General features: G+C 41.5%; 1 protein-coding gene across 3 annotated transcripts in view; it reads left to right on the plus strand.

Moving 5' to 3' along the window:
- Nucleotides 1-25640, plus strand: part of ttc21b (tetratricopeptide repeat domain 21B) — a 90880-nt gene that overhangs the window by 35326 nt on the left and 29914 nt on the right. For all 3 annotated transcript variants that reach the window (XM_078552305.1, XM_078552306.1, XM_078552307.1), the window contains exons 11-17: nucleotides 11197-11397; nucleotides 13307-13436; nucleotides 14256-14413; nucleotides 18130-18354; nucleotides 19263-19501; nucleotides 20416-20488; nucleotides 21027-21137. In XM_078552305.1, coding sequence (XP_078408431.1) covers nucleotides 11197-11397; nucleotides 13307-13436; nucleotides 14256-14413; nucleotides 18130-18354; nucleotides 19263-19501; nucleotides 20416-20488; nucleotides 21027-21137 — 1137 coding nt within the window. The remainder of the gene's footprint in view (nucleotides 1-11196; nucleotides 11398-13306; nucleotides 13437-14255; nucleotides 14414-18129; nucleotides 18355-19262; nucleotides 19502-20415; nucleotides 20489-21026; nucleotides 21138-25640) is intronic.

Below are 25640 nucleotides of genomic sequence, written 5' to 3' on the forward strand. Positions count from 1 at the left end.
GTTAACGAAGAAGAGTCATAAGGACTCGAAACGTTAACTCTATCTTTCTCTCCACAGGTACTGTCAGACCTGTTGAGTTTTTCCAGCAATTTTTGTTTTTGTTTCAGATTTCCAGCATCTGCAATATTTTGCTTTTAGTTAGTTATGCAGTTCTGTGTTCAGCTGGAGTTAAAGCAAATAACTTAACACCCTACAACAAAACTGCAAATTTCTGTATTTGCTGATGGCTGCAATTGTTGCTGGAAAATTGCTTTATATAGCACACTTTTAATGTACTAAAACTTACAAAAGCATTTCATATTGACAAGCGAGTGGAGAGGTGACCAAAGGCACCATCTAAGAGATTGATTTTGTGGAAGCTTTTGAAAGTGAGGAAAGGGGTTGCATATTGGAAGATTTGATGGAGGAAGAATTGTTGGTCAATTAGGACTAAGGTAATGGAAGGCCCTGTACCAAAAGTGGGCCAGGAAGAATGGGGATATGTGAAAGAGGCCAGAGTCAAGGGAAGAGTCTTGGAGGAAGTGAAAATTCCCATTTGTGAACAGACCTGAACAGTAACTAATAAAGTGCATTAATTACAGTGGGACTGGAATAATTACAAAAAAAATATCACCACATGTTGAAATAAAGAGTGCAAGTAATTATGGAAATCATTTGCATTTGGGCATTTAATTTGGAAGATTGACAAACCCTGCCTCCAAAGCAACATAGAATCAATTGAAATGGCAATCATTTCGGGGTTGTTGAAAACCTACACTCAGAAAAGGAAGAACTTGCATTTGTATAGCTTTATCATGCCTCTCAGAAAAGTTTCAAATTTCATATACAATGAATCATTTTGAAGTGAGTCATTATATATGTTATGAAATTATTATTTAACCTTCCACTAAATAAATGTTTAAAGTGCAGTTCCACTAATGAATGGTCAGCCACTTGGATTATTAGAGAACTAATAAAATATACCTTCAACTTCTAAACATCTGGCATCAGCTTTACTGCTCAACTAAATTGCATTGAATGCTTGCTTAAAAATGCTGACGGGTTAAATTGGCTTTAAGATAATCATACACATCTGACATAAAAGCTACTCTGCAGAATTAATAAGATACTGCAATTACTGAAAGTGGTTTCCTCTTACATTTCTGAAAGCCCATCTCCAGTGATTTTATTAAGGTAATTTCCGATGTCTTAATGGATTGAAACATGTTATCCTAATGTAGAATTTGGTTCCATTGGTCAATTCAGTGTTCATTAACTTCACTGAGAACTGAAAGAAGCATTTTCTTTTGAAAAATAATGGCTGAATGCAAACTATTGTTGAATGTGACACAAACATATCTGCTGCAATGTCCTCTTGTTACTCAATTAAGAATGTCATATTCTAAACAAAGTTATTTAAGATGAGTTAGAGATGATTCTGCAGCCAGTATTATATAGAAAAATGAAAACAGTTGTTGAAAAATGTAGTTCAAGTTATATCTATTCCAATTATTCCTAGAAAGAAAGGGCAAAATCTTGTGGAGGCAATGGGGTTTTGGCCGTCAGAGATCCCTGAAGCGTCTCTTTTCCAGAAGACCTGCTACATCTTGTGCCACTCAGTGGTGGACCTTCCTCAAGATCAAGGACCACGGGGCTGCAAGTCCCACTCACCAAGAGCTGCTGGCCAGTCAGAGGCTGGCAGCTCTTCGGTGCTCAGCAGCGCCACTGGGGAAGTGGTGGCTGTTGAAGGTACTACACCCACCTGAGGTGGGGTACAAGTGAGTGATGGCAGGGGTAGAGGGATGGTCGGCAGCAAGGGCAGGGGATGACTTTCAGCAATTTCCACCCCACCCCTTTCTGATGCCAGGTCCCTCGAATAGACACTGAGTGCCTTTGAATGAGGGATCCGCCCTGGGACCCCGCAAGCGAACTGGCGAAGGTTTGGTTGTTATGCTTCCCACATGGCAAGCCCCTCACCTGCCATTGGAGTAATACCAGTGGTGGCGGGATGAGGCCCTTACATGGGCATTAATTTTCTGACTTAAGGGCCTCAAATAGCAGCAAGGTGGACAAGCTGCCCATGAGCCTTCCGCCATAGACTTAATCGGGGCGGAGACGGGAAGGTGGCGGGGTTCCCACCTGCCACCCTCTGTCCCGCTCAACTAAATGACCTCCGCCATGAAACACATGGGGGCAGGGCACAAGCTTCTGCCCATAGACTTGCATTTATATAGTGCTTTTCAGGGACACTGGACGTCCCAAAACACCGACAGCAATTGAAATATTTTTGAAGTGGTGTCACTGTTGTAATGTAGAAAATGTGGCAGCCAATTTTACAGAGAGCAATGCGATGATGACCAGGTAATATGTTTTTTTTAATGTTGATTGAGGGATAAACATTGGCCAGCTCTTCTTTGAAATAGGGCAATGGGATAATTTACATCCACCTAAGAGGGCAGATGGGTCCTCAGTTCAACCTCTAATCAAAAAGATAGTACCTCCTTCTGTTTCAGTTGGTTCCACTTGCAATCGCAATCTGAATCAGTTGTCAGCTGCAATTCAATAACAGGTTCAAATTTCCTGTAGTCCAGGGAGCTGTGAAGGCTGCCCTCCCTGGCATGTAGGGACTTTAAACCACTGAACCTGCTGATTAAACTGCAAATACTGACAGCAAGGTCATTGCAACAATGAGCCTGTCTTGACTGGAACAAAATCAATCTCTTTAGATACAACGACCATTGCAACCTCACTATTAAGATTAGCAGGGGCTCTGCACATTCTAAATCAGTGCTTGAGACTTTGAATAGTGTTACTCAGAAGAATTAGAAATCAATTATGATTTAAAAGCTTGGTTTCTTTTAAATTTAAACTATTGGTTGTGATAGGTTGATTTTAAGAAAAGGTAAATTAAAATTAAAATCAGATAAAGTAGGAATAAAAAGGTAAGAGAGGATGAAAGGAAGTACACAGCAAGCACAAGTAAAGTGCTTATTTTTTAATTAAGTTTGTAATTTGCATAATTTTGCATTGTATTGGGTTAATAGTGCGGAAATACAAATACTCATGACATTTGTTTCAGTGTTAACAGGAGAACTGAAAATTTAAGAACACATATTCGTAACATATTAGCATGGATAAAGAATTGGTTAGCTAACAGGAAGCTGAGAGTAGGGTAAATGGGTCTTTTTTGGGTCAGCAAGCTGTTTTTAGTGGAGTGCCACAAGGACCAGTGCTTGGGGCCTCAACTATTTACAATCAATGTCAATGACTTGGATGAAGCGATCGAATGTATGGTGGCTAAATTTGCAGTTGACACCAAGATAGGTAGAAAGTCAATTGTCAAGAAGTAGAGAGCCTGAAACGGCATATAGACAGGTTAAGTGAGTGGGCAAAAATTTGGTAGATGGAGTGTAATGTGGGAAAATGTTAACTTGTCCAATTTGGAAGGAAGAATAGAAAAGCAGTATACTATTTAAATGAAGAGAGATTGCAAAACTCTGGTACAGAGGGGTTTGGGCGTTCTGGTACATAAATCACAATAAATTAGTGTGCAGGTAAAACAAGTGATTAGGAAGGCACTTATCGCAAGAGGAATGGAATATATAAGTTTTACTGTGGCTGTATGGGGCATTGGTGGGACCACATCTAGAATACTATGTACAGTCTTGGTCTCCTTCTTTGGAAAAATATATAATTGCTCTAGAAGTAGTTCAGAGAAGGCTCACTTGATTCATCCCTGGGCTGAGGGACTTATTTTATGAAGAAAGATGAACAGGTTGGGCCTATACCCATTCAAGTTTAGAAGAATGAGAGGTGATCTTATAGAAACATATAAGGTCCTGAGGGGACTTGACAGGGTAGATACCAGAAAGTTGATTCCACTTGTGGGGTAGTCTAGAACTAGGGCACACAGTTTAAGAATAAGAGGTCTCCCTTTTAGGGAAGAGATGAGAAGAATTTTTTTTTCTCTTTTAGAAGGTCGTTAGTCTGTGGAATTCTCTTCCCCAGAAAGCAAGAATGCTGGGTCATTGAACTTATTCAAGGCAGAGTTAGACAGATTTTTGCTAGACAAGGGAGTTGAGGGTTATGGGAGGGCAGACAAGAAAGTGGAGTTGAGACCACAATCAGATCAGCCATGATCTTATTGAATGGCAGAGCAGGCTGGAAGAGCTGAATGGCTGACTCCTGCTCCAAAATCCAATGTTCCTATTGACACACAAACTCAAGAAGAGGGGAATGTCTCTGGATATCCCAGAGCCATGAGGGTTCAAATTTCCTTTATGAAGGTGATCATCTAAAAAGTTGGTCAAAAGTTGAATGGCGGTTAAAGCAGCAATATCTTGAAGTTTTGTTTTACGTAACTACCCAAGTTATTCTTTCATTGTATTAAATGTGGACCACTCCCATGTTAACAGTAGACTTGAGGGAGGATTTTGCAGTCAATCTCCCACCATTTACTTGTCGCAGTTCAATATGGAGCATGCAGTACCGGTGTCATGTCATCCCTTATAATTTTGAGCAGGTGCAGAATAGTTCCTTTGACAAATGGATACATAAGGAAATAAAGAGTAGGAGCATGAGTAGGCTATTTGGCTCTTTGAGCCTGCTCCACCATTTCATACAATCATGGTTGACCTTCTACCTCAACTACACTTTCACGATCACTATTCCCACACCCCTTAATTCCCTTAGTATTCAAAAATCTATCTCTGTCTTGAATGTACTCGGTGACTGAGAATCCACATCGCTCTGGGGTAGAGAGTTCCCAAGACCTACAACATTTTAAGTGAAATTTCCCTTCATCACAATCCTAAATGGCTGACCCTTTATTCTGATACTATGACCCCTAACTCTAGACTCCTCAGTCAGGAAAAACATCCTCCTAGCATTTACCCCTTAAGAATTTTCTATGTTTCAATGAGATCACCGCTCGTTTTTCTAAATTATAGGAAATATAACTGTAGTCTACTGAATCTCCCTTCATAAAAACAATCTCATAATCCCAAGAATCAGTCTATTGAACCTTTATTGCACTTACTCCAAGGCAAGAGTATCTTTCCTTAGGTAAGGAGACCAAGGCTGTATATAGTACCCCAGGTGTGGTCTCACCAAGACCTTATACAATTGCTTTCATAATCCAATCACTTTGAAATAAAGGCTAACATACCATTTGCTTTCCTAATTACCTGCTGTACCTGCATGTTAATGAACATGTACAAGGATACCCAGGCCATTCTGAACACCTACATTTCCCAGTCTGTCACCATTTAATTAATATTCTGCCTTTTTATTTTCCTTCCAATTTGGATAACTTCACACTTTTCTATGTTATATTCCATCTGCCATGTTTTAGGTCAATAACTTAACCTGAGTAAATAAAAACAGGAAATGCTAGTAAAACTCAGTAGGTCTGGCAGCATCTGTGGGGAGAGAAAAACAGTTAACATTTCGAGTCTGTATGAAGTTGAAAAGATTTAGAAATGCAATGATTTTATGTTGTTGAGGAGAGGGTGTGGAGCATGTGGAGCATAATAGGTGGTCAGGGATAGGTTGGAGCTCAGGAGAGATTAAGTGACAAAGATGTCATGGACACAAGACAAAGGGAGTGGTAATGATAGTGCTAAAGACTAAGGCAAGTGACCTGGCATAAAGGTCAGATAATTAGTCATTTGATGGTAAAGAACTTGAGTATGGCTGAAAAAAGAGACATATTTTGTCAAAGCTTTTTGTCTTGCACTCATCAAGACAATTTGCAAGAAAATAGCAATGTCAGGGGAAACAATATATTTACACTGTATAAGAAAAGAGCGCTGATTGGTTGGCAAGTGGTACAGGCATTGCCATGGAGAATGCACCAGTTGATGGTGACTGACAGTTAACTGCCAAGCATTGTTTGAAATTTAACCCAGGCATCTTGACTCTGATTGGTCAAGACAATGCCCTGGGGAATGAACCAGCAAATGGCTGTCACTTATTTTGTTTAGTTGAAACAGACGCAGTGTGTGTACATGTTCTTTCTGTCTGCAAAAAACAGGGCACTGTGTATTAATATATGTAGCTTCCAGCACAGGCAAATGCACCACACTGCAAGCCCGACTGACAATCTTAAATTGGTTGTCAGTATGATTTTTAGCATACTGAGGATCATTTAGCAAATGTTGTCCAATCGTGGAATCACATCTAATGTTGTCAGATAGCAGAATGTGTTAATAGCAGAGCAAGGATCGGCACTTTCTGAAAGCAAAACATGAGAACAAGTTACAGACTGGCCCTTGGGGGTGGGATGCACAGAATCAAAATGGAGGACAGAGTTCATGGCCTGAAGTTGTTGAACTCAATGTTAAGTCCAGGAGGCTGTAAAGTGCCTACTTGTAAGATGAGGTGCTGTTCCTCCAGCTTGCGTTGGGCTTCACTGGAACATTGTAGTCCATCCCTTTGCAGCCTCTTTACATCCTCAGCACAGCTTATTTTTCCATCTAACTTTATAATCGTCAGCAAACTTGGTTACATTCCCCTTGATCCCCTCACCTAAGTCATTGGTATAAATTATAAATTGCTGAGGCCCAAGCACTGATCCTTGACATACCTGGTAGTTCAGCCTGCCAACCCAAAAATGACATATCAATTCCTGCTTGCTGTTCTCTGTCTGTTAACCAATCTTAATCCCACAGGCTCCAATTTTATGTAATAACCTCTTGTATTGCATCGTATCAAATGAAAATCCAAATACACTGCACCCACTGCTTCCCCCTTATCCATCTTCCTAGTTGCAACCTCAAAAACTCCTAACAAATTTGCAAACATGATTTTTCTTTTATAAACCCATGTTAACTCTGCCTAATCAAACTATGATTCTCCGATTGCTGTGTTCCCATGTCTCTAATAATAGATTCTACCATTTTTCCTGTTACTTATATCAGGCTAACTGACCTTCAGTTCCTTGTTTCCTTGCTCCTTGCTTTTCTCAATAGTTGGGTTATGTTCGCTAACTTCCAATCCATAGGGAATGTTCTAAAATCTAGAGAAATCTAGAAAATCAAAACCAATGCATCCACTGTTTTCATAGCTACCTTCTTTAAAAACCTAAGATGTACAAATTTGTTGATTTGAAGTCCCATTAATTTCTCCACTACTACTTTAATAATATCACTAATATATTAGTCATTTGGTTGTACAGAACTTGAGTATTGCTGAAAGAGACATGTTGAAGCTTTTCAGGACACTTTGCAAGAATACCAGTATAAGGGGAAAACAATAATTTATACTGTATGAGAAGAGAACGCTGATTGGTTGGTAAGCTGATTGGTAGAGGCATTGCCATGAAGAATACACCAGTTGATGGTGACTGACAATTAACTGCCAGCATTGTGTGAAATTTAAACCAGGCAGCTTGATCCTGCTTGCCCAGGCCAAGGCATTGCCCTGGTGCATCTTCACAGCTTGCTGCATCCGCGTATGTGTGGGCTGCACAAGACACACAAAAGCGATGTCCCTTTACGGCCTATCTTACCTATGACTGGTTCTGTATGACACGAATTGGCCAAATGGCTGGGCGAATTGTTACAGCCAGTTTTGAGCAAGTTTTCAACATATATGGTGAAGGATTCATTCACATTTGCAAAGACAATACAGGACCTCCATATTGATAGTAATGCCATATCCATGTGCTCATTTGACATTGCTAGCCTATTCACCAATGTTCCTCTTAAGGAAACCATAGATATTTGTGCTGCAGCACTACATCATGGCAATCTAGACCCGCCACCATTTCGCGAATCAGTATTCATTAAACTTATGAACTCAGCAACTTGTGCAGTTGAATTCAGTTTTAATAACACCATGCATGGCCAAATAGAAGGTGTTGCCATGGCATCCCCTCTAGGCCCAGCTCTCAAAAACATCTTTGTTGGGTCCCATGAGAAAAGCATTCAATGGAATGACACCTAACTTCCTACTCCTCGCATATTTTTGATATGTGGATATTACGTTCGCTATATTTAAATCCGCAGCTACATGTAATAATTTCCTTACATGTTTCAATGGGCTGCATCCTGCGGTCAAATTCACCATTGAAATGAAGCAGTCAAATGAACACTCCAATGATGTACTAGTTGAGAAATTGGGATTCTTGCAGTTCCACACACTATAAGATTGATCTTATCAACAACCCTGTAAAGAGGGCCTGAGCCATTTGCTCACCATGCAAGCTTGATGCTGAAATAGGGTGCATCAAAGGCATCCTGCGGGATAATGGCTACCCTGATCAGATCATTTTGTGCTGTAGATCATGCAAACTCATGGAATGGGCCTAAGGCCATCACTTTTGGCCCTGAAAAGTGCACAGTCTACCTCAGATTACCCTGGAAGGGCAAGGTACCTCAAAAATTTGAGCAACAAGTGAAGCTAGCTGTTTCACGCTGCTACTATGCAATAGCAACATGAATGGTATTCACCACTAATGATGCTGCTGTCAAGCCAAAAAGACATTCTGCCTTTCACACAAATGAGTAATGTGGTATACGAATTTCAGTGCCAGTGTGATGCCAGGTATGTAGCTTGTACATCCCAAAGACTGGCGGATCGTATCAAACAGCATGTCCCAGCCACTGTTCGCAACGGGCAAGGTACAGACTGTACCCAACCAGCCCGTGTTTACAAAACTCAAAATACAGTGTCCAACATTAGATGTGATTCCACAATTGGACAACATTTACTAAATAATCCTCAGTGTGTTAAGAATTCCGCTGACAACCAATTTAAGATTGTCAGTTGGGCTTGTAGTGTGACACGTTTGTATGTACTGGAATCTACACAAATTAATACACAGGGCTCTGTTCTTTGCAGACAGAATATGTACACACACTGCCTGCTTCAGCTAAACAAAATAAGTGACAGCCATTTGCTGACTCATTCCTCAAGGCAATGCCTTGACCAATCAAGGTTTAAATTTCAAACAATGCTGGCAGTTAATTGTCAGTCACCATAAACTGGTGCATTCTCTATGGCAGCATCTCTACTAATCAGAATGCACTTGCCAACCAATCAGCACTCTCTTCTCATACAGTATAAATTGTTGTTTACTCTTACATTGGTATTCTTGTGAAATGTCATGATGAATGCAAACGAAAAGCTTTGACATATTTCTTGTTTCAGCAATATTCTTTTAAAAGTTTATTTATGGCATGTGGGTGTCACTGATTAGGTGAGCATTTATTGCCCATCCCTAATTGCCCTTACGAAGGTGATGGTGAGATGCCTTCTTGAACCACTGCAGTCCACGTGGTGTAGGTACATCCACAGTGCTATTAGGGAGGGGGTTCCAGGATTTTGACCTCATTTTCACTAACCTTGGTACACCACTATTTGTGGATTTTTTTTGTGTCTTCTATCATAGAGACTGATACATGTATTTGTTTAATGCCTCTGCCATTTCCATATTCCTGATTAAATAGTTTCTGCTTCCAAGGGAACTTTGTGTACTTTCTCTTCCTTTTTACAAGCTGTTTTTATGTCTGTTGCTATTGTACAAACATTCTTTTTTTCTTTATCAAATTCTTGGTCATCATTTGCTGAATTCCAAAATCCTTCCAAACCTCAGGCTTGCTATTCTTTTTGGCAGCACCATAGGTGCCTTCCTTTAACCTAATGACATCTTTAACTTCTTCTGTTAGCCACAGTTGGACCACTTTTCCTGTGTAGTTTTGCTGTAAGGGAATGTATATTTGATGCAAATTGAGTTAATTATTTAAATGTTTGCCATTGTATATCTACTTATCATATCTTTTAATCAAGTTTCTAAATCTACCTTAGCCAACTAACCCATCATACCTATGTAATTTGTTTTGTTCAGGTTTAGGACTTTAGTTTTTGACTTAATGAAATCACACTCAAATTCAATATAAAATTCTGTTATATTGTGATCACTCTTCCCCAGAGGCTCCTTAGCTACAAGGTTATTAATTATCCTTTCTCATTGCATGATGCTAGATCTAGGATCGATTGTTTCCTAGTTGGCTTCTTGACATAGTGATCATACTATATTTTATACATACATGAACTCATTCTTCACGCTATTACTACAAATTTGGTTTGCCCAGTCTATATAAAAATAGAAGCCCCCCATGATAACTATATTACCCTTGTTAAATGTTCCTATATTTTCCTGAGCTACAGTTGGCCTGGTACTACAAATACTACTAGAAGGCCGACAAACTTCTGCCCTCTCTTGTTTCTTAGCTCCCACCAAACTGATTCTGCCTCTTCATTTCCAGAGCTAATATCTTTTCCCTCTACTGCCTTTATTCCATCTTTTATTAACAGGTACCTCCTGCCACCGCACCATAGATCACAGCCCTAGTTTATAAGACAATACCATTTTTTCAGCCACCAAAATCATGTTTTTGCATATACTCAGCATATGAATCGACCCCCTTTTCAGCCACGACACACTATTCTTGCATTAGGAATCCGCCTCAATTTTTCACCCCATAAATAGATGTTTTACTTACTAGCACCTTATAATTATGTGCAAGGGATCTAACAGGTGATATGGGCTGTGTTGTGACCCCACATGGCAAACAAAGATGGCACCCATGCCAATGGTTTACTTTTATACTCAGCATATAATTTGACCCCTGTTTTTGGAGGGATTTTCCGAGGCTTCAAAGGTTGATTTATATGCTGACATCTATGGTATCTCTGCCTGTAGGCTCTGGTAAGTGTGCAGCCTGGCTTTCCCTTGATGGTCCTCCTCTTTCTTGATAAAACTATAGGGGAATTCCCTTGGGGAAATCCATTGTTGCACTTCTGCAACTATTGTGGGGCAGGACCTGGTGGGAAAAGGCTACACAACAATAATTGGCACAAAGGAACTCTTGAAATGGACTTTAATTTTCTCAGTCTCGCTTAGAGAACTCCATGTGAGGCACACATGAAAGTCAGGAAATGCGTGTTGTCTAAATTATGAGATCATATTCAAATTAACCAATCACTTGAGGCAGCAGCATCCTGCACCCATTAAATCCCCACTGGGAATATGTGTGATGTGCAAAAATGGGCACAAATCATGCATGCTGGATCTCCGTCTGTTTTTCAATCGGTAACATCCACTTTGCACCTGAAAATTGAGCATTATTGATCGGAAAATCTCGTGTCTAAGAAGGAAAGATTGTTCAAACAGAAAAGGAAATTAAACCACTCTTAACATCTTTTTTGCAGGAACTGTCTTTCTTGCGTGCAGTTTTGGCAGTAAAGAAGCAAAAGGGGCAGGATGAAGTAATTCATTTGTTAAATGATGCTGTTGACATTCATTTCTCCACATTGCAAGGCCTGCCTCTAGGAGTTCACTACTATGAAAAACTAAATCCTGATTTTTTGTTAGAAATCATTCGTGAATATCTTGCCTTCTGTCCCACACAGGTAAAAGTTCAATGTTAAATTAATATTTACAGAAATATATTCAGAAATATAAGAAATGCATGTTTGCAAGTCTGCATTGTTGGATCTAAAACTTAAAAGGAATAAGATTGTCAGTGTAGAGTTTTATTTGTAATTTTAAGAATGGTTAAATACTTAATACATTGGCCAAAATTTTGCAGTAGAAACGACAGCGAAGCTGCTAATGTTTACCATCACTACTTCTTTGAAACTGACAATGACTTCTAGAGTCGGCGCAATTAAAGTTATACGTGGAAATCCAGAAGTTGTTGTCAGTGATTTTGCTGTTTTCCATGAGGGAGCTGTTGCGTTCCCCCAGAGTGCAATCAAGTAAGAATCACTGAACTGAGTTATGCTATTGGTTTCATTGTAAAAAAAAAAACCCTTGAAAAAGTCACACCTTGTTGAATAAGGTGCAACTGGGTTTTTAACAGTGCACTGGGTTCATAAATACTGCTGAAAACTCCTCTGACCCCGGAAAACTAACTTTATACTTGTGAAATGCCAAAATTCTCCATTATGAAAGAAAGAAATCTGAATTTTTAAAATGTGTTTCATTTAAAGCTTAGTTATATGCCCCATTCATGTATTTCACTCTTGGCAAATTTTATTAACAGTGAAGGTGCACTTTACTTCCTGGTTTGCTGTATTCACTGTGCGAATACTTCACTGTAATTGGTTGCTTACTCTGCTGGATGACATTACTGTTGCTAGATGCCTGGAGATCCCCTTGTTTTGGCGCCAGATTCAAACTGATGTCGGGAAAGGGGAAATCCATGCCACAGAGATTGCTAGATAGCTTTCTTTGAGATCAGCGGTGAGCACCGTTGCTGAGCGGCAGACCACAAAATCTGGCCCAATAGGTTTTTTATTAGTGAGAGTAGCAGTTATTTAAGCTTGTTTTTGAAATAAGTATTTTTAATTGTTTAAAAATTGACAAGAAACTAATGGAAATGTCATTTACAAAGAAGTATGGCTGTTGGAAATTGGTATGAATTTAAATTGTTACCAATAAGTTTCGATGCTGTGTGTGTTGACAGGCAACTCTGCTAATGTTTTATTCAGATTAGGAATAATAGGACTTCAATGAATGGAGTCAGAATAAATATAAAGGCCGCGAAACTGTTTAACTTTTGTTAAGAGTTATCTATAACTGTATGGAAAAGGATAATTTAAGAACACTGGAGCCAAGTACGTTTTTATCTGGCATATGCCATATGGGCCCATGAAATTAAATATAAAACACTGTTTGAGGGAGAAACAACTGTCCATTCAGTCACTTTGTTTTATTGGAGTTATCACTTCTAAGCTATGATATTGTAATAGATACATGAATGTACAGTTTCTATTGCATGTACCCTAGAACAGGAGTTTTCAAAATCAGCCTTTTTATTTCTCATACAGATTTTTGAGCAACCTTTCTGCAGACCCTAGAAGTTCAATATGTTAACTTTTTTATTTAAGCCTTGAATCAGAACAGATAATGCTAAAATGCTAAGTATAAACACAGTAAGATTAAAATATTATTTTGATTACTGCTAACAGCATAAAATATTAAACTCCTTTAAAAAATACCTGTAAACATGCACTGAAGTAATGCAATATAGGAATCCATTGGAATTAATTTCTAAGCAAATGCCGAGTTTCAGTAAAACTAAAGCCAAATACGGTGAATGTTGGAAATCTGTAATAAGAGCAGAAAATGCTGGTAACACTCAGCAGGTCAGGAAGTATCTTTAAGAAGGTAGAAACACTGCATATTTTGAAAGTTACTTAGGAATTTCTGTTCTTAAATGTTCCTGGTTTGTATTTATTTTGTATATTCAATGAGAAACACTGGACTTAGTAAACACGTGTTTTCTCTAGTCATGCCCCTTTCATTTTTTTTCAGCCTGGAGCTCCTGGTCAGCCTCTATCTCCATTACTGAAACATTGCGCTTCAGTGCTGGAGACTGTCGTGAAGACAGTACCAGGACTATTGGAAGCTGCCTTTCTAATGGCCAGAGTTAAGTACTTAGCAGGTATTTATATTGTCACATTACCTAAAAATGTATGGGGTTTATTTATTTTACAACAGAACTTTTTAGTTTGTTTGGAGGAAAAAAATTGGGTGCTTTATTGTTATATGTGACCTCTTCATTTTGAGATCAACAGTATTTCATGTTTTGCAAAATCAGGAAGCTGCATGTTCCTATATTTTAAATCTATATATAACACAAAGGATTGACAGGATAGTTAGATATAAAGACATGGATATCTTATAGTGTGTTATAAATACCTGCACAATCACAGTGCATTAAGAATTTTACTCTTCCTTGTACCTGGAATTAAAAATGACTAAAAATAAATGTTCCCCACAAAATGAAAACATCTTGGTATTAAATGGTATGTAAATTGGAGGTAATCTTTCAGAAATAGTTATGACAAAAGACAAATTTGAGTATTGCTGAAAAAAGACGTTGTCAAAGCTTTTCGTCTTGCACTAATCAGGACAATTTACAAGAATACCAAATGTAAAGGGAACAACAATTTATACTGCATGAGAAGAGTACTGATTGGTTGGCAAGTGGACTCTGGTAGAGGTGTTGCCATGGAGAATGCACCAGTTAACTGATCACTGACAATTAACTGCCAAGCTTTGTTTAAATTCAAACCAGGCACCGTGTCCTTTTTTAGCAATACTCAAATACTGTGCAGGACTACCAAACGTCTATTTGTAAAAGACAAATTCTGGAATTACTTGCACTATAGTCTTAACTCGTTCAGAATTGAGCACTGAAAATGTTACAGCATGAACTGGATTAAAACTTCCACTTTTGTTGCTTTTTCTCATTTAAAAGGTGATGTTGATGCTGCCCAAAGCAATCTACAGCATTGCTTAGAACAGAATCCTTCATATGCAGATGCCCACCTCCTGATGGCTCAGGTTTACCTATCTCAAGAAAATTTTAAACTCTGCTCACATTCTCTGGAACTGTGTTTGAGTTATAATTTTGAGGTGAATTAAATGGCGTTCACTATGTAACACTTCTAGTATTTTATAGTTTAAGTTGTACCAGTACAGATATTTGGTCTTTAATTTAATTTAATTTTTAGTTTTCAATCCAACTTTCCTTTATTCCTAACACACAACAAGCACATTAAAATTAATTTAGACTCAATCTCTTTTTAGCTAAATTTTGCTGCATATTTATTCTATGACCTAGACCTTCCACTCATTCAATTTGACAGTTTAACTGCATCATGGCAGGACCATTGACCTCCACATGATCCAAGATGATTTTCTGGCTTGAGGGTCATTTAATTTTTCCAGGCAGGCCCTCCATCCTCACTGGGTAATCTGCTGGAAGGGAGCTGAGGATCTGCGGTGCAAACCTCAGAGGCATGCTGTAGTGATATGTAATCATACTGCTGATTAAAGTTGGAGGAAGGTAAAAATAATAAATTTGGTTTGAAAAGCAATGCCTAAGCCTATGTGATTGATTGCATTGGCCTCTTGCTATTTAAATTTAAAGAGCCATTCTACTGCTCTCTAAATCTGTGTAATGGGCTTTTTAGGATTTTTAGACCCCAATAGGGGCGAGCTTGCTGGTATGCGGGTGCCAAAATTCATGCTGCCGACCAGCACCATCCTGGCCTCAGGCCATTTTCCGGGGATTAAAAAGGGGCAGGGGAAGGATAGCAATGCTACTATTTACCCACTATCAGCGGGTAGCCAATTAATAGGCATTAAAGGCCAATTAAAACCAATTGTCAAAGGCCAACTGGAATTTTCCAGTTGGGCTGCGGGCTGCCGGAACACCGGAGAGTAGGCCAGCAGCCTTCCAGCAAAAAACTGGGAAGGGGCCAATACTCCAGGTGGCATTTGAGGCCTTCCTGCCAGCCTGATCTTTACTCCCTCCTCTGTGGCGCCCTGGCTGCTGACTCTATTTTTCATTTAAAAATTTTAAGAAGCAGGAGAGTGGGTGCTTCCATCTTGAGGCATCCTCTCTCTCTTTTACCTGAAAAGGCAGCCTGCTGTTTCTCTTGTGCTGGCAGGCCTCCTGTTGACTCTTCAGCTTCAAGAGCCCATCGTTGTCCTGAATTGGAAGGTGAGCCTGCTTTCTGGCCACTAACTGGCCAATTTGGGGAATACCATTGCTGGGTTATTGTTCACCTCTCTATGCGATGTTGTTATCTCCATTTGACCCCGATGTCAGGGTCCCACCTCAAAACCCAAAATCATGCCCAATGTTCATCTTTTTCAGGCAACTATTGTAGCAAAGCCCTTTTAGAAAATTTTATGGACTTGCTTTCACAATAGCATGTGACAGAGAATTCCACATTCGAACCACGCTCTGTGAGGCAGTGTTGTCTAACCTATTATTCCTTTTTGTGCTTGTTTTATATTTGTGCCCAATTGCTTCTTTCTCCAGTCAGTGAGATGTTGCATCATAAACTTCCTAACCTCAATTAGGAAACCCCTTAACCTTCCAAGCTCCAATGAAAATGCCTTACTTCCTTATCTCCATCTTAACAACTGTAATACTGCAACTTTGTCCATTGCTTTCATATTTTATTTTACTTATTTGTTAATGGATTGTAATAATAACAGTTTCAGACGGGATAAGACTTTTGGTCCTTTTAGCACACCACTGTTGTTGATACTGATAAAGCCACATTTGTTGCTCATCTTCCATTGCCCTTAAGAAGATGTTGCTGCACCTTCCTTCTTGGACTGCTGCAGTTGGTGATGGTGATCCCACAATAATGTTAGATTGGGAATACCAGGATTCTGAACTAATGATGATGCAGAAATTATATTTTGAAGTCAGAATAGTATGCAATTTAGAGAAGAACTTGAAGCAGATGGTGTACCCATAACATTGTTACATTTGTCCTTCTTGCGGATGAAGATCCTAGGGCTGGGAGGTGCTGTTAGAGCAACCTTGGAGAGTTACTGCAGTGCATCCTTGTAGTTCGTACATCTTTGTAGTTAGTACTGGTGCTGGAGGGTGTGGCCATTTAGGGATTGATCAAACAACCTGCTCTATCCTAGATAGTGCTGAGTATCTCGAGTGTTGTTCCATCGAGTGCATCCTCCTGTGGTCTTTTACAATTTGCCATACATTTCAATATGGGCAAAGTCTTTCTTTGCATTTTGTGTAACAAAATCGTATGTTTAAACTTTAGATTTTAATTGTGTTAATATACAGTAGAAATCTTACGCTGCACCCCCACCCCTACAATGGATCAACACATTGGGCTGTATCATTTTCTTACTTTTATTTATTTCTGCTCCTTTTGAAGGTTTAGGCTATCCTAACTGCTTGCCCCAGATAAGTTGTTGGAGCTTTCTATTAACAGGTCTGACTATTCTCCTGTGTTGGCCTGGTCATTTCTTTTCTTTCTGGTTTCAAAACCGGTTCTTTTTCAGTAGGAGGAGAATAATGGAAGGCATACATGTGTCTTTATTTCTATTAATTACTATTTTGGCCCAGATGCCCTTTTTCTGTCTTTAAAAATTATTATAGTCTAGATAGAAATTTAAACACACAGCAAAGAATTTAATAGATTACGTAGATATTGGATGAAAATAAACTGAAACAAACAATAAAAGAAAGAACTTTACTTGAGAAGTTAGTTTTAAATTTGAAGCTTCCTCTAAATCCTGGGACTAAAATAGCATTTAAAAGTCATTAGGCTTTTTGAAATCATGAAAGAGTCACCAACTCTTTGACTATGGAGTTGAAGTCCATGAAAAAGTGTTCAGTACTATTCACAACTCCTCAAATAATAAAGCAGTCTGTGCCTGCATGTAGTAAGACCTGGACAACATTCAGACTTGGACTGATAAGAGCCAAGTGCCAGGCAGTGACCATCTCCAACAAGGGAGAAGCTAATCATTTCTCCTTGACATTCAATGGCATTACCATCGCTGAAACCCCCATCATCAATATCCCGGGGGTTACCATTGACCAGAACCTTAACTGGACCAGCCATATAAATACTGTAGCTACAAGAGCAGGTCAGAGACTGGGAACTCTGTGACGAGTAACTAATTTCTTGACTCTCCAAAGCCTGTTCACCATCTACAAGGTGCAAGCCATGAGTATGATGGGATACTCTCCACATGCCTGGATAAATGCACCTCTAATGACAGTGAAGAAGCCCAACATCATCCAGGAAAGAATAGCCAGTTTGATCATTACTCCATTCAACCACCTTAAACATTCACTCCCCACCCCACACCAAGATGCACTGCATCAGCTCGCCAATGCTCTTTCAACAGCACCTTCCAAACCTGCGACCTCTACCACTTAAAGAATAAGGGCAGCAATCTGTGGAAACATTATTACCTGCAAGTTGCCCTCTTAGTCTCAGACCATCCTGATTTGGAATGATATCGCTGTTCCTTCAACGTCGCTGGATCAAAATCCTGGAACTCCCTCCCTAAAAGGATGAACCTCCACCACATTGACTGCTACAGTTCAGAAGGTGACTTTCCTCTGCCTTCTCGAGGGCAAATTGGGAATGGACAATAAATGCTCACCTTACCAGCAATGCTCACACCCCTGACGAATAAAAAAAGGAAGTATGTGAATCGTTCTTTTCAGTAGTACACATGTTGCATAGTCTGAGTTTCAGCAGTAGGAGAAAGGCAAATAATAAGCTGACAACAACAGAAAAGCCTTGATTTTGTTTCTCTTACTTCAAATGATTTTCCAATTTCAGGTTCGTGAACATCCCCTGTATCATTTGATTAGAGCTCAAACTCAGAAGAAAATGGGCGATGTACAGGAAGCCATTAAGACCCTGAAGATAGCTGCAGGTTTACCTGCAATGAGGAAAACTGGAAGTGCATCCAAATCAAAAAGCAAAAAAATTGAATTTAGTGCAACTGACCGTGTTTCTGTTTTTCTGGAGCTAGCAGATGCTCATCGTATGAATGGAGAACAGGTAATGCAAGAAGTTATGTTTCATGCCTTTCATTCATGCCTTTGTTACCTCCAGGCTTGACTATTCCAACACACTCCTGGCTGATCTCTCATTCTATCCACTGTAATCTTGAAGTAATCTGAGCCTTTACTGCCTGTATCTTAACTTGCACCAGTTCCAGTTCCCCCATCACTGCTATGCTCTCTGACCTACATTGGCTCCCGGTCAAGCAACATCTTGATCTTAAAACTATCATTCTTGTTTCAAATCCCTCCATGGCCTCACCTCTCCCTATCTCTAGATGCTCCTCCAGCTCCAAAACCCTCTGAGATATCTGATTCTGCCCTCCTGAGCGACCCGATTCTAATTGCTTCACCATTGGTGGCTGTGGTTTCATTTGCTTAGACCCTAATCTCTGGAATTTCCTCCCAACACCTTTCTGCCTCTACCTCGCTTTCCTTCTTTAAGATACTCCTTAAAACCAACCTCTTTGATCAAGCTTTCGGTCATCTGACTTAATATCTTCTTATGTGGCTTGGTGCCTTGTGACATGCCTTGATGTGTTTTATTATGTTAAAGGTACTATATAGTATAAGTTGTTGCAGGAAATGCATTTCAATATGAATGGTGATCTATAAATGCATGCCATATAATTACAGTATTGTCTGGATTTTTTCTGTTTTATTAAAATTAACTCCATGTGTACTGAAATATTGATAAAACTAGCCTTTGTTATTAAACAAAAAATATAATGAAGTATCTGTTGAAAGCTTTATGTTTACATAAAACTTTATCCTCTATAGATCATACGGAGATCCTGCATCTTGTGCATGAAATGTAATTTGCATGAAGCTGTTTCATTATTAAATTTTATACATAATGTATGATGATTTTCTCATAACACTAGAAAAACTTTTGTTTTTGTGTAGCATGAAGCTGCCAAAGTGATGCAAGATGCCATCAATGAATTTTCAGGCACCCCTGAAGAGTTACGTGTTACAATAGCTAATGCAGACCTTGCTGTTGTACGTGGGGATATAGAACTGGCACTCAGTATGCTTCGAAATGTCACACCTGAGCAACCTTATTTTATTCAAGCAAAAGAGAAGATGGCTGCCATATACCTAAACCAGAGGAAAGATAAACAGTTATATGCAAGCTGCTACAGGTGAAAGATTTTTTTTTCGGATCGTGCAACATTTTCTTTATTTGTCTGTAACATATATTGAATGTGAAAAATTGCTTCAACATTCTTTTGGTAGTTCATTTGTAAGTAACTGAGAGCAACATTAACTGCACTGAGGTCAATTAGTTATGTGACAGTCCCACTGTCCTTACTGGCAGTTAAAAGTAGTAGCTCTTCTCACTAAGCAGGAAAATAACACCAAGCCAACTAAACCCCAAATGCCCTTGCCTGACAATAAAAAAAAATCACTCAAGGCCCTCTCACCTCTGCTCTCTCCACATATATCAGGGAAGGCTTATGACTGACCTCTGCCCACTGTGCAGGAAAACCAACCATTGAATACCACAATTCTTTCTTCACCCCATTCAAAGAAAAGTGTTGTCCTGTTCCCATCCATTGCCTTGGATGACAATCCTGGCCTGTTGAAGGGATAGGGACATCTGCCGACTTTCCGCTGAGAAAGTTAACCCAGCTATCTCTGCCCCACCTCCTCCATAAATTTCTCTGCTTTTTTCTTCCATGTCATCCTCTTGCCCTCTTCACCTTCTTCCCACACTCTGCTTTATAATTTTTCCTCAATGCACTTCTCATTCCTATTTTCACCCTCTTCCCTACCGCACATTTCCTCTTTACTTCTCTCTCCCTCTCTCTGTGCCTGACTTCCCAGTTATGCCCCACCCTCTAACCCTACTTGATCTGAATTCTGTACTTTGTCTTGAATGCCTCTCACTTGTACAATGTCATGAGAACTTGTCTAGTACTCATAAAATTTCATCTGATGAACGCCATAACATTATCTTATTGTAGCATTTACATGGTATAAAGTTGAAGGTAAATTAAACTAGACTGAATCTGAGATAACTACAATTTAAGTATTATTTTATCTTTGTTTACAGAGACTTGGTTGACAAACTTCCTGGACCTCATGCCTATCTTTTGTTAGGTGATGCCTACATGAATATTCAAGAGGTGAAAACTTTCTTATTTTTACAACTAAATTGATGTTGGTTTTGCCCATGATCAGTTGTTGAATATAAGGGTTATTTTCAGCAGATGGCACTGTTGTATGTGCGGTTATGTTTATTTGCTGTCAATTTTCCATTTTAAGTTACTAGTAGAAGCTAATTATCTAAATTTCTCAAGAAATAATTATTTCCCCCTGCCATCCCCACCACCACCATAGGTGGTGTTGTTATGCCTTTTTATTCTCTATGTTCAAATTGTAATTGTAATTTTTTCTTAATTTTCGTGCCATTCTTGCTATTGTACAGAGATATTTGCAGTTCCACAGAATACATGAGAGGTTAAGTACGCCCAGAAGAGTTTATATGACAGTTAATGAAATATGTGCAGAATTTGAGAGTAGGCTAATGTGTCTACCAATCTATCCAAGTAGATATTCTAGTACACATGGAACATAGTTTAATTTAACCTCCTATTATAAATTTAATTGTCTTTTAATAGAAATTATAATACTATGAAACTGATATTTTCTATTTCATTGCAGCCTGAAAAAGCCATTGATGTATACGAACAAGCTCTAAAGAAAAATCCAAGAGATGGAACTTTGGCTAGCAAGATTGGAAAAGCTCTTATTAAAACACATAATTATACGAAGGTCAGTTATAAGACATTTTTCTGTATTAGTCCAGAAGCTCCCTAATGGAATTCCTATTGTAAACTATGCTGTTTATAACTATTCAGTTGTTCCTTTAAGACAGTGTAAATTGTATAGAATAGTAAATTGCCCTCTGATCGAATTCCTATTCAATGAATGTTCATCTATTGACTGCTGTTTATAGTAATGTGGAAATCAGATTATTATAAATTAGTTTTTAAAAGAAGAAAAATTACCTGATCTTCCCAAAATATTCAGCAGTTAAAATTATAGTATGATGCACACAAGCCATGGAGTTAGAAGAATAATTCAGCTTTGATCCCTGATCTCAGCTCAGTTCAGGCTAGGGGTGCTGCAGTTTGTTTCCGTACTCCTGGACTAGGGAGAAAAATATCTGAATTTGGTTTTCAGTTCCTGGTCAGTCTCGGGTATGCTCCCCATGCCAAGAAGTTGGTTCCTGTCCTCACCGTAGCTTGCATAGCTATTACTGGCTGAAACCTATTTGTGAACATCTGTTTGCTGGTGTTGCTCCACCCATCATAAGGAGACAAGTTACTTAGAGAGTAGAATGGACAAAACAAGACCAGTGATCTTCATCATCTTCTCTTCCAGGAAGAACAAGCAAAGGGGAGGCTCATGTTGAGGGGGCAGCTTCTTACATACTGCCCAGCCCCTAGATTGTAGCCCCCACAGCTGCTGTCTTGCTAATTAGTCGTATCTACAGATGAAGGCATACGAGTTGTCAAATGACCTATCTAATCTATCTAATGACCACCAGAAGCCAATGAAACAGCCTACTTGGCTATGACTCAATTGCCTCTGTACTGTTGTTGGCCGCTACAAAAACTTTGGCCAGAATTTTCCCATTGGATTACGGGGGAGGGCCCGCACGCCCGCGCATAAAATGATGCGCAGTGACATCAGGCAAGCATCCCGACGTCACCGCACGCCATCGCAATATTTCGTTGGGCGGGCATGCGATGATATCTGATGCGCACTCACCATTAATTAACGGGCATTAAGGTTGATGGCAATTTTTCGGCGCCCGTGCGATCTTCGGGTCATCACATGGGCAGGTGGGTAGGACACATTTGTATAAACCTCATCAACGGGTGGGATAAGAGGGCTCAGTGGGGTCGTGAGTGTGCTCTGTCAAATATTGTTTTTTCAAAGTTACTAATACTTGCCTGTGTGATCTGCAACACTTCAAAACGCATACCAGCTGCTTGGACTGGACTCACAACCTTCAGGTCAGCACTCTGCAGTGAGGAATCTCTTTTGGGCCTGCAGGTTTCAGGAAGCGTTCCCTTAGCCTGGGAATGGGAGCTGAACTCTCCACTGGAGGCACCTCCTCTGAGGAGGAGGGAGTGTTATAAGGGGGAGGAAGCCAGGAGTACACATTCAGCCTCCAGGGGAGCCACCTTTGTGAGGGCAGGCGCAGGCACAAGGGGTGCAGGGCCAAGAGGTCGTCCAAGGCGGAAGGGGCCGCAGAAGATACCACTATCCTGCTGCCAGGGTATACAGGCGGCGAAGGAGCTACCTCAATATGTCTGAGGTGCAGTGCCGAAGGAGGCTTCATCTCTCAAGGGAGACAGTCAACTATATCTGTCAGATGATTGGGCCTGAGATCTCCGCTAACTGTGTGGGCGGGCATCCCATGCCAGTGGCTCTAAAGGTCACAGCTGCCCTCAACTTCTATGCCTCTGGCTCCTTCCAGGGGTCGGTGGGTGATCTTTGCGGTGTCTCCCAATCAGCTGTTCACACTTGTGTCAAGCAGGTGACAGACGCTCTGTTCAGATGTGCTTGACCTTCATCCACTACCATTGGGACCAGGCAGGCCAGACACAGCGAAACAGAGGCTTCGCGGCAATTGCTGGCTTCCCCCGCATCCAAGGTGCAATAGACTGCACACATGTGGCTATCAAGGCGCCAGCAGGTGAGCCCAGTACCTTCATCAACAGGAAGGGCTTCCACTCCATGAATGTGCAGATAGTGTGTGATCACAGGATGCTGACTCTGCAAGCCTGTGCAAGGTACCCAGGCAGCTCCCACAACGCCTACGTCCTCAGACACTCCCAGGTGCCGGGGCTCCTCAGTGTTCCAGCCCAGCTTGATGAATGGCTGCTGGGTGACAAGGGCTATCCCCTCAGAAGGTGGATCATGACGCCTCTCCGCCATCCAAGAACAGAAGCTGAGCAGCGGTACAATAGGAGCCACGCCTCCACAAGGGCTGTGGTGGAGAGAGCCATTGGTCTTCTCAAGATGCGATTCCGATGCCTGGACCGCTCATGGGGCACAGTCCAGTACCCCCCAGATCGTGGGTCACTGACAGTGGTTGCATGCTGTGCTCTCCCCAATCTTGCGCTGCAAAGGGGGGACGCTGTGGACGATGAAGATGTAGACGCAGTGCATGCGGCTGCACACAATGAGTCCAGCAGTGAGTCCGACGATGAGCATGCACAGGGAAATGCTGAGGGGGTAGACGCTGGCCCTGGCTACTCCAGGGACACCTGGGAGGCTTTAATCCAACGGACCTTCAATTAGCACACCACATATGGACCTCCAGGACAAGCCTGGGCTGCAGGCTCCATGCTCGATACCTAAGTGTAAAATCTGCTGGATAGGAACATTAACTAAGGGCCTTGTTAATAAAGCTGAATGTCCCACAAATCACTCATAACATTATTAGAAACCATCCACCTGCAAAAGAAAAGAGGCACCCTCAGCCATGGTGACATGTCTGAATTTAATATTACAACCAAAGGAACTGAAGAAAACAAAATGACAAAGGTGTTAAACATCAAACCAACTCATAAAGACGTCATTGTGGGTCAACATAAAAGCACCAGTGATAAACCCATGGTGTGTCTAAGGTGCCGTATGTTTACGTTTTCGGATTTATGTTTTCGCATCGGAGACAGCTGCTGACTCTGCTGTCCTGTTGGCCTCAATGACCTTGGCAGTCGTCCTCTGGCCCGTGGAGCCTGTGCTGGCCCCGCCTGGGAAGAAGCGGCCTGTTCCACAGCTGGCATCTCCCCAGTCGTCGCAGCCTCACCGGATGCAACGGTCACTGGCAGAGGGATGGAGGAACTGCCGCCCTCATCCGGAGCGCCCTGAGAGGAGCCTGCAGAGATGACAGGCAGCTGCTTCACCGACGTGAGGTCACTTCGGACCTCCCTGCTCACCATGGATGGATGGGCACCGAGCTGGGAAACATGGTGCCCAGACCATCTCCCACATTGGCACTGACCAGCTGAGGTCAATGCTGATGTGAGGGCTTGCTGGTCCGAGTACATCCCCAGGAAGCCCTGATTCGCCTCTGGAGGAGCCTCTCCACGAGAGTCGCCACTCTCTCCATGGAGGGCACATGGTGCTCAGCCATGAGTCTCATTGCTTCGGCGATAGTCTGCGTAGACTCCTCCACCACGGAGACCAAGCTAAGCATAGCCTCATGTCTCTCCACCAGATGCTCCCGCACACCTTGCTGTATTTCCTGCATTTTCTGCTTTGCAGACTTCTCCAGAGGCACATCATCGGGCACCGACTGAGCATGCACCTAGTCCCCTGCAGCCCTCTGACTCCTGGCGCCATGGGCACTCTCTGTCTCTGCCAGCTCCTTCAGCGATTGTGAAATGGCCTCACCGCCGTGCCCCAGGACACTAGCCGATGTTCTAATTCCCACCAAGGTGCTAGTATCTGCGCTGGTGCCTGCCTGGCAGAGGTGGTGTGACGCTGGTGAGTCCGTGACTTCGGGACCCTCAGGTGTGAGAGGGGGCCCCTGCTGCTCCTCCTCCCGGCCCTGCTCCGCTGATGCTGAAAGGAAGAACAAGGACATTGGATCAGTTAACAATGTAAATGTGCATCCCTGTCCCCCAGATCATTATGCGCTCATTCTTCCATAAGCAATGGTCAAGCCATGTTGCAAACTTCAATCACTGAACATTCAGCACTGCCATGGCTGTTGGGAGAACAGTGGTGACCTCACTGCTGGGCAAACATACCTGCCCGTGGTACCACAGCCTCACCGACACCGGTGGACCTGGACGCACGGCGCCTCTCCAAATCTAGGGCCCCCTGCTCGAAACAGCTGAGAATGGCCCTCCGCCAGTCCTCACCCACTCGGCGGCATCATGTGCATTCTTCTCCTGAAAAGGAGAGAAGAGCATTGATTAGTGCTACTTGTACCTGGACTCTCTTCGCGAACGGCTCACCCCAACCAGAGTGGGACATTGCAGGGCACCAGAGAGCAAAGCCTACCTGCTGGGTTAAGTGACCAATGTCAACATGGTACTTACCCTTCCTGAGCACAACAAATCATTGAAGCGCTTGCGACACTGGATCCAGGTGTGCCGCACCACATCGTGGGAGCTCACAATCTCCGCCCCCTCCTCCCAGGCCCGTTTGGTCATGTGGGGAGGCCTCCTCCTCCCGTCCTGGGGAACGAGCACCTCCAGCCGTGCTGCCACCTCCTCGAGGAGGGCAGCAAGGCAATCATCAGAAAAA

The sequence above is a fragment of the Cetorhinus maximus genome, chromosome 11, assembly GCF_964194155.1.
Source record: "Cetorhinus maximus chromosome 11, sCetMax3.hap1.1, whole genome shotgun sequence".
In the NCBI taxonomy this organism is placed as follows: domain Eukaryota; kingdom Metazoa; phylum Chordata; class Chondrichthyes; order Lamniformes; family Cetorhinidae; genus Cetorhinus; species Cetorhinus maximus.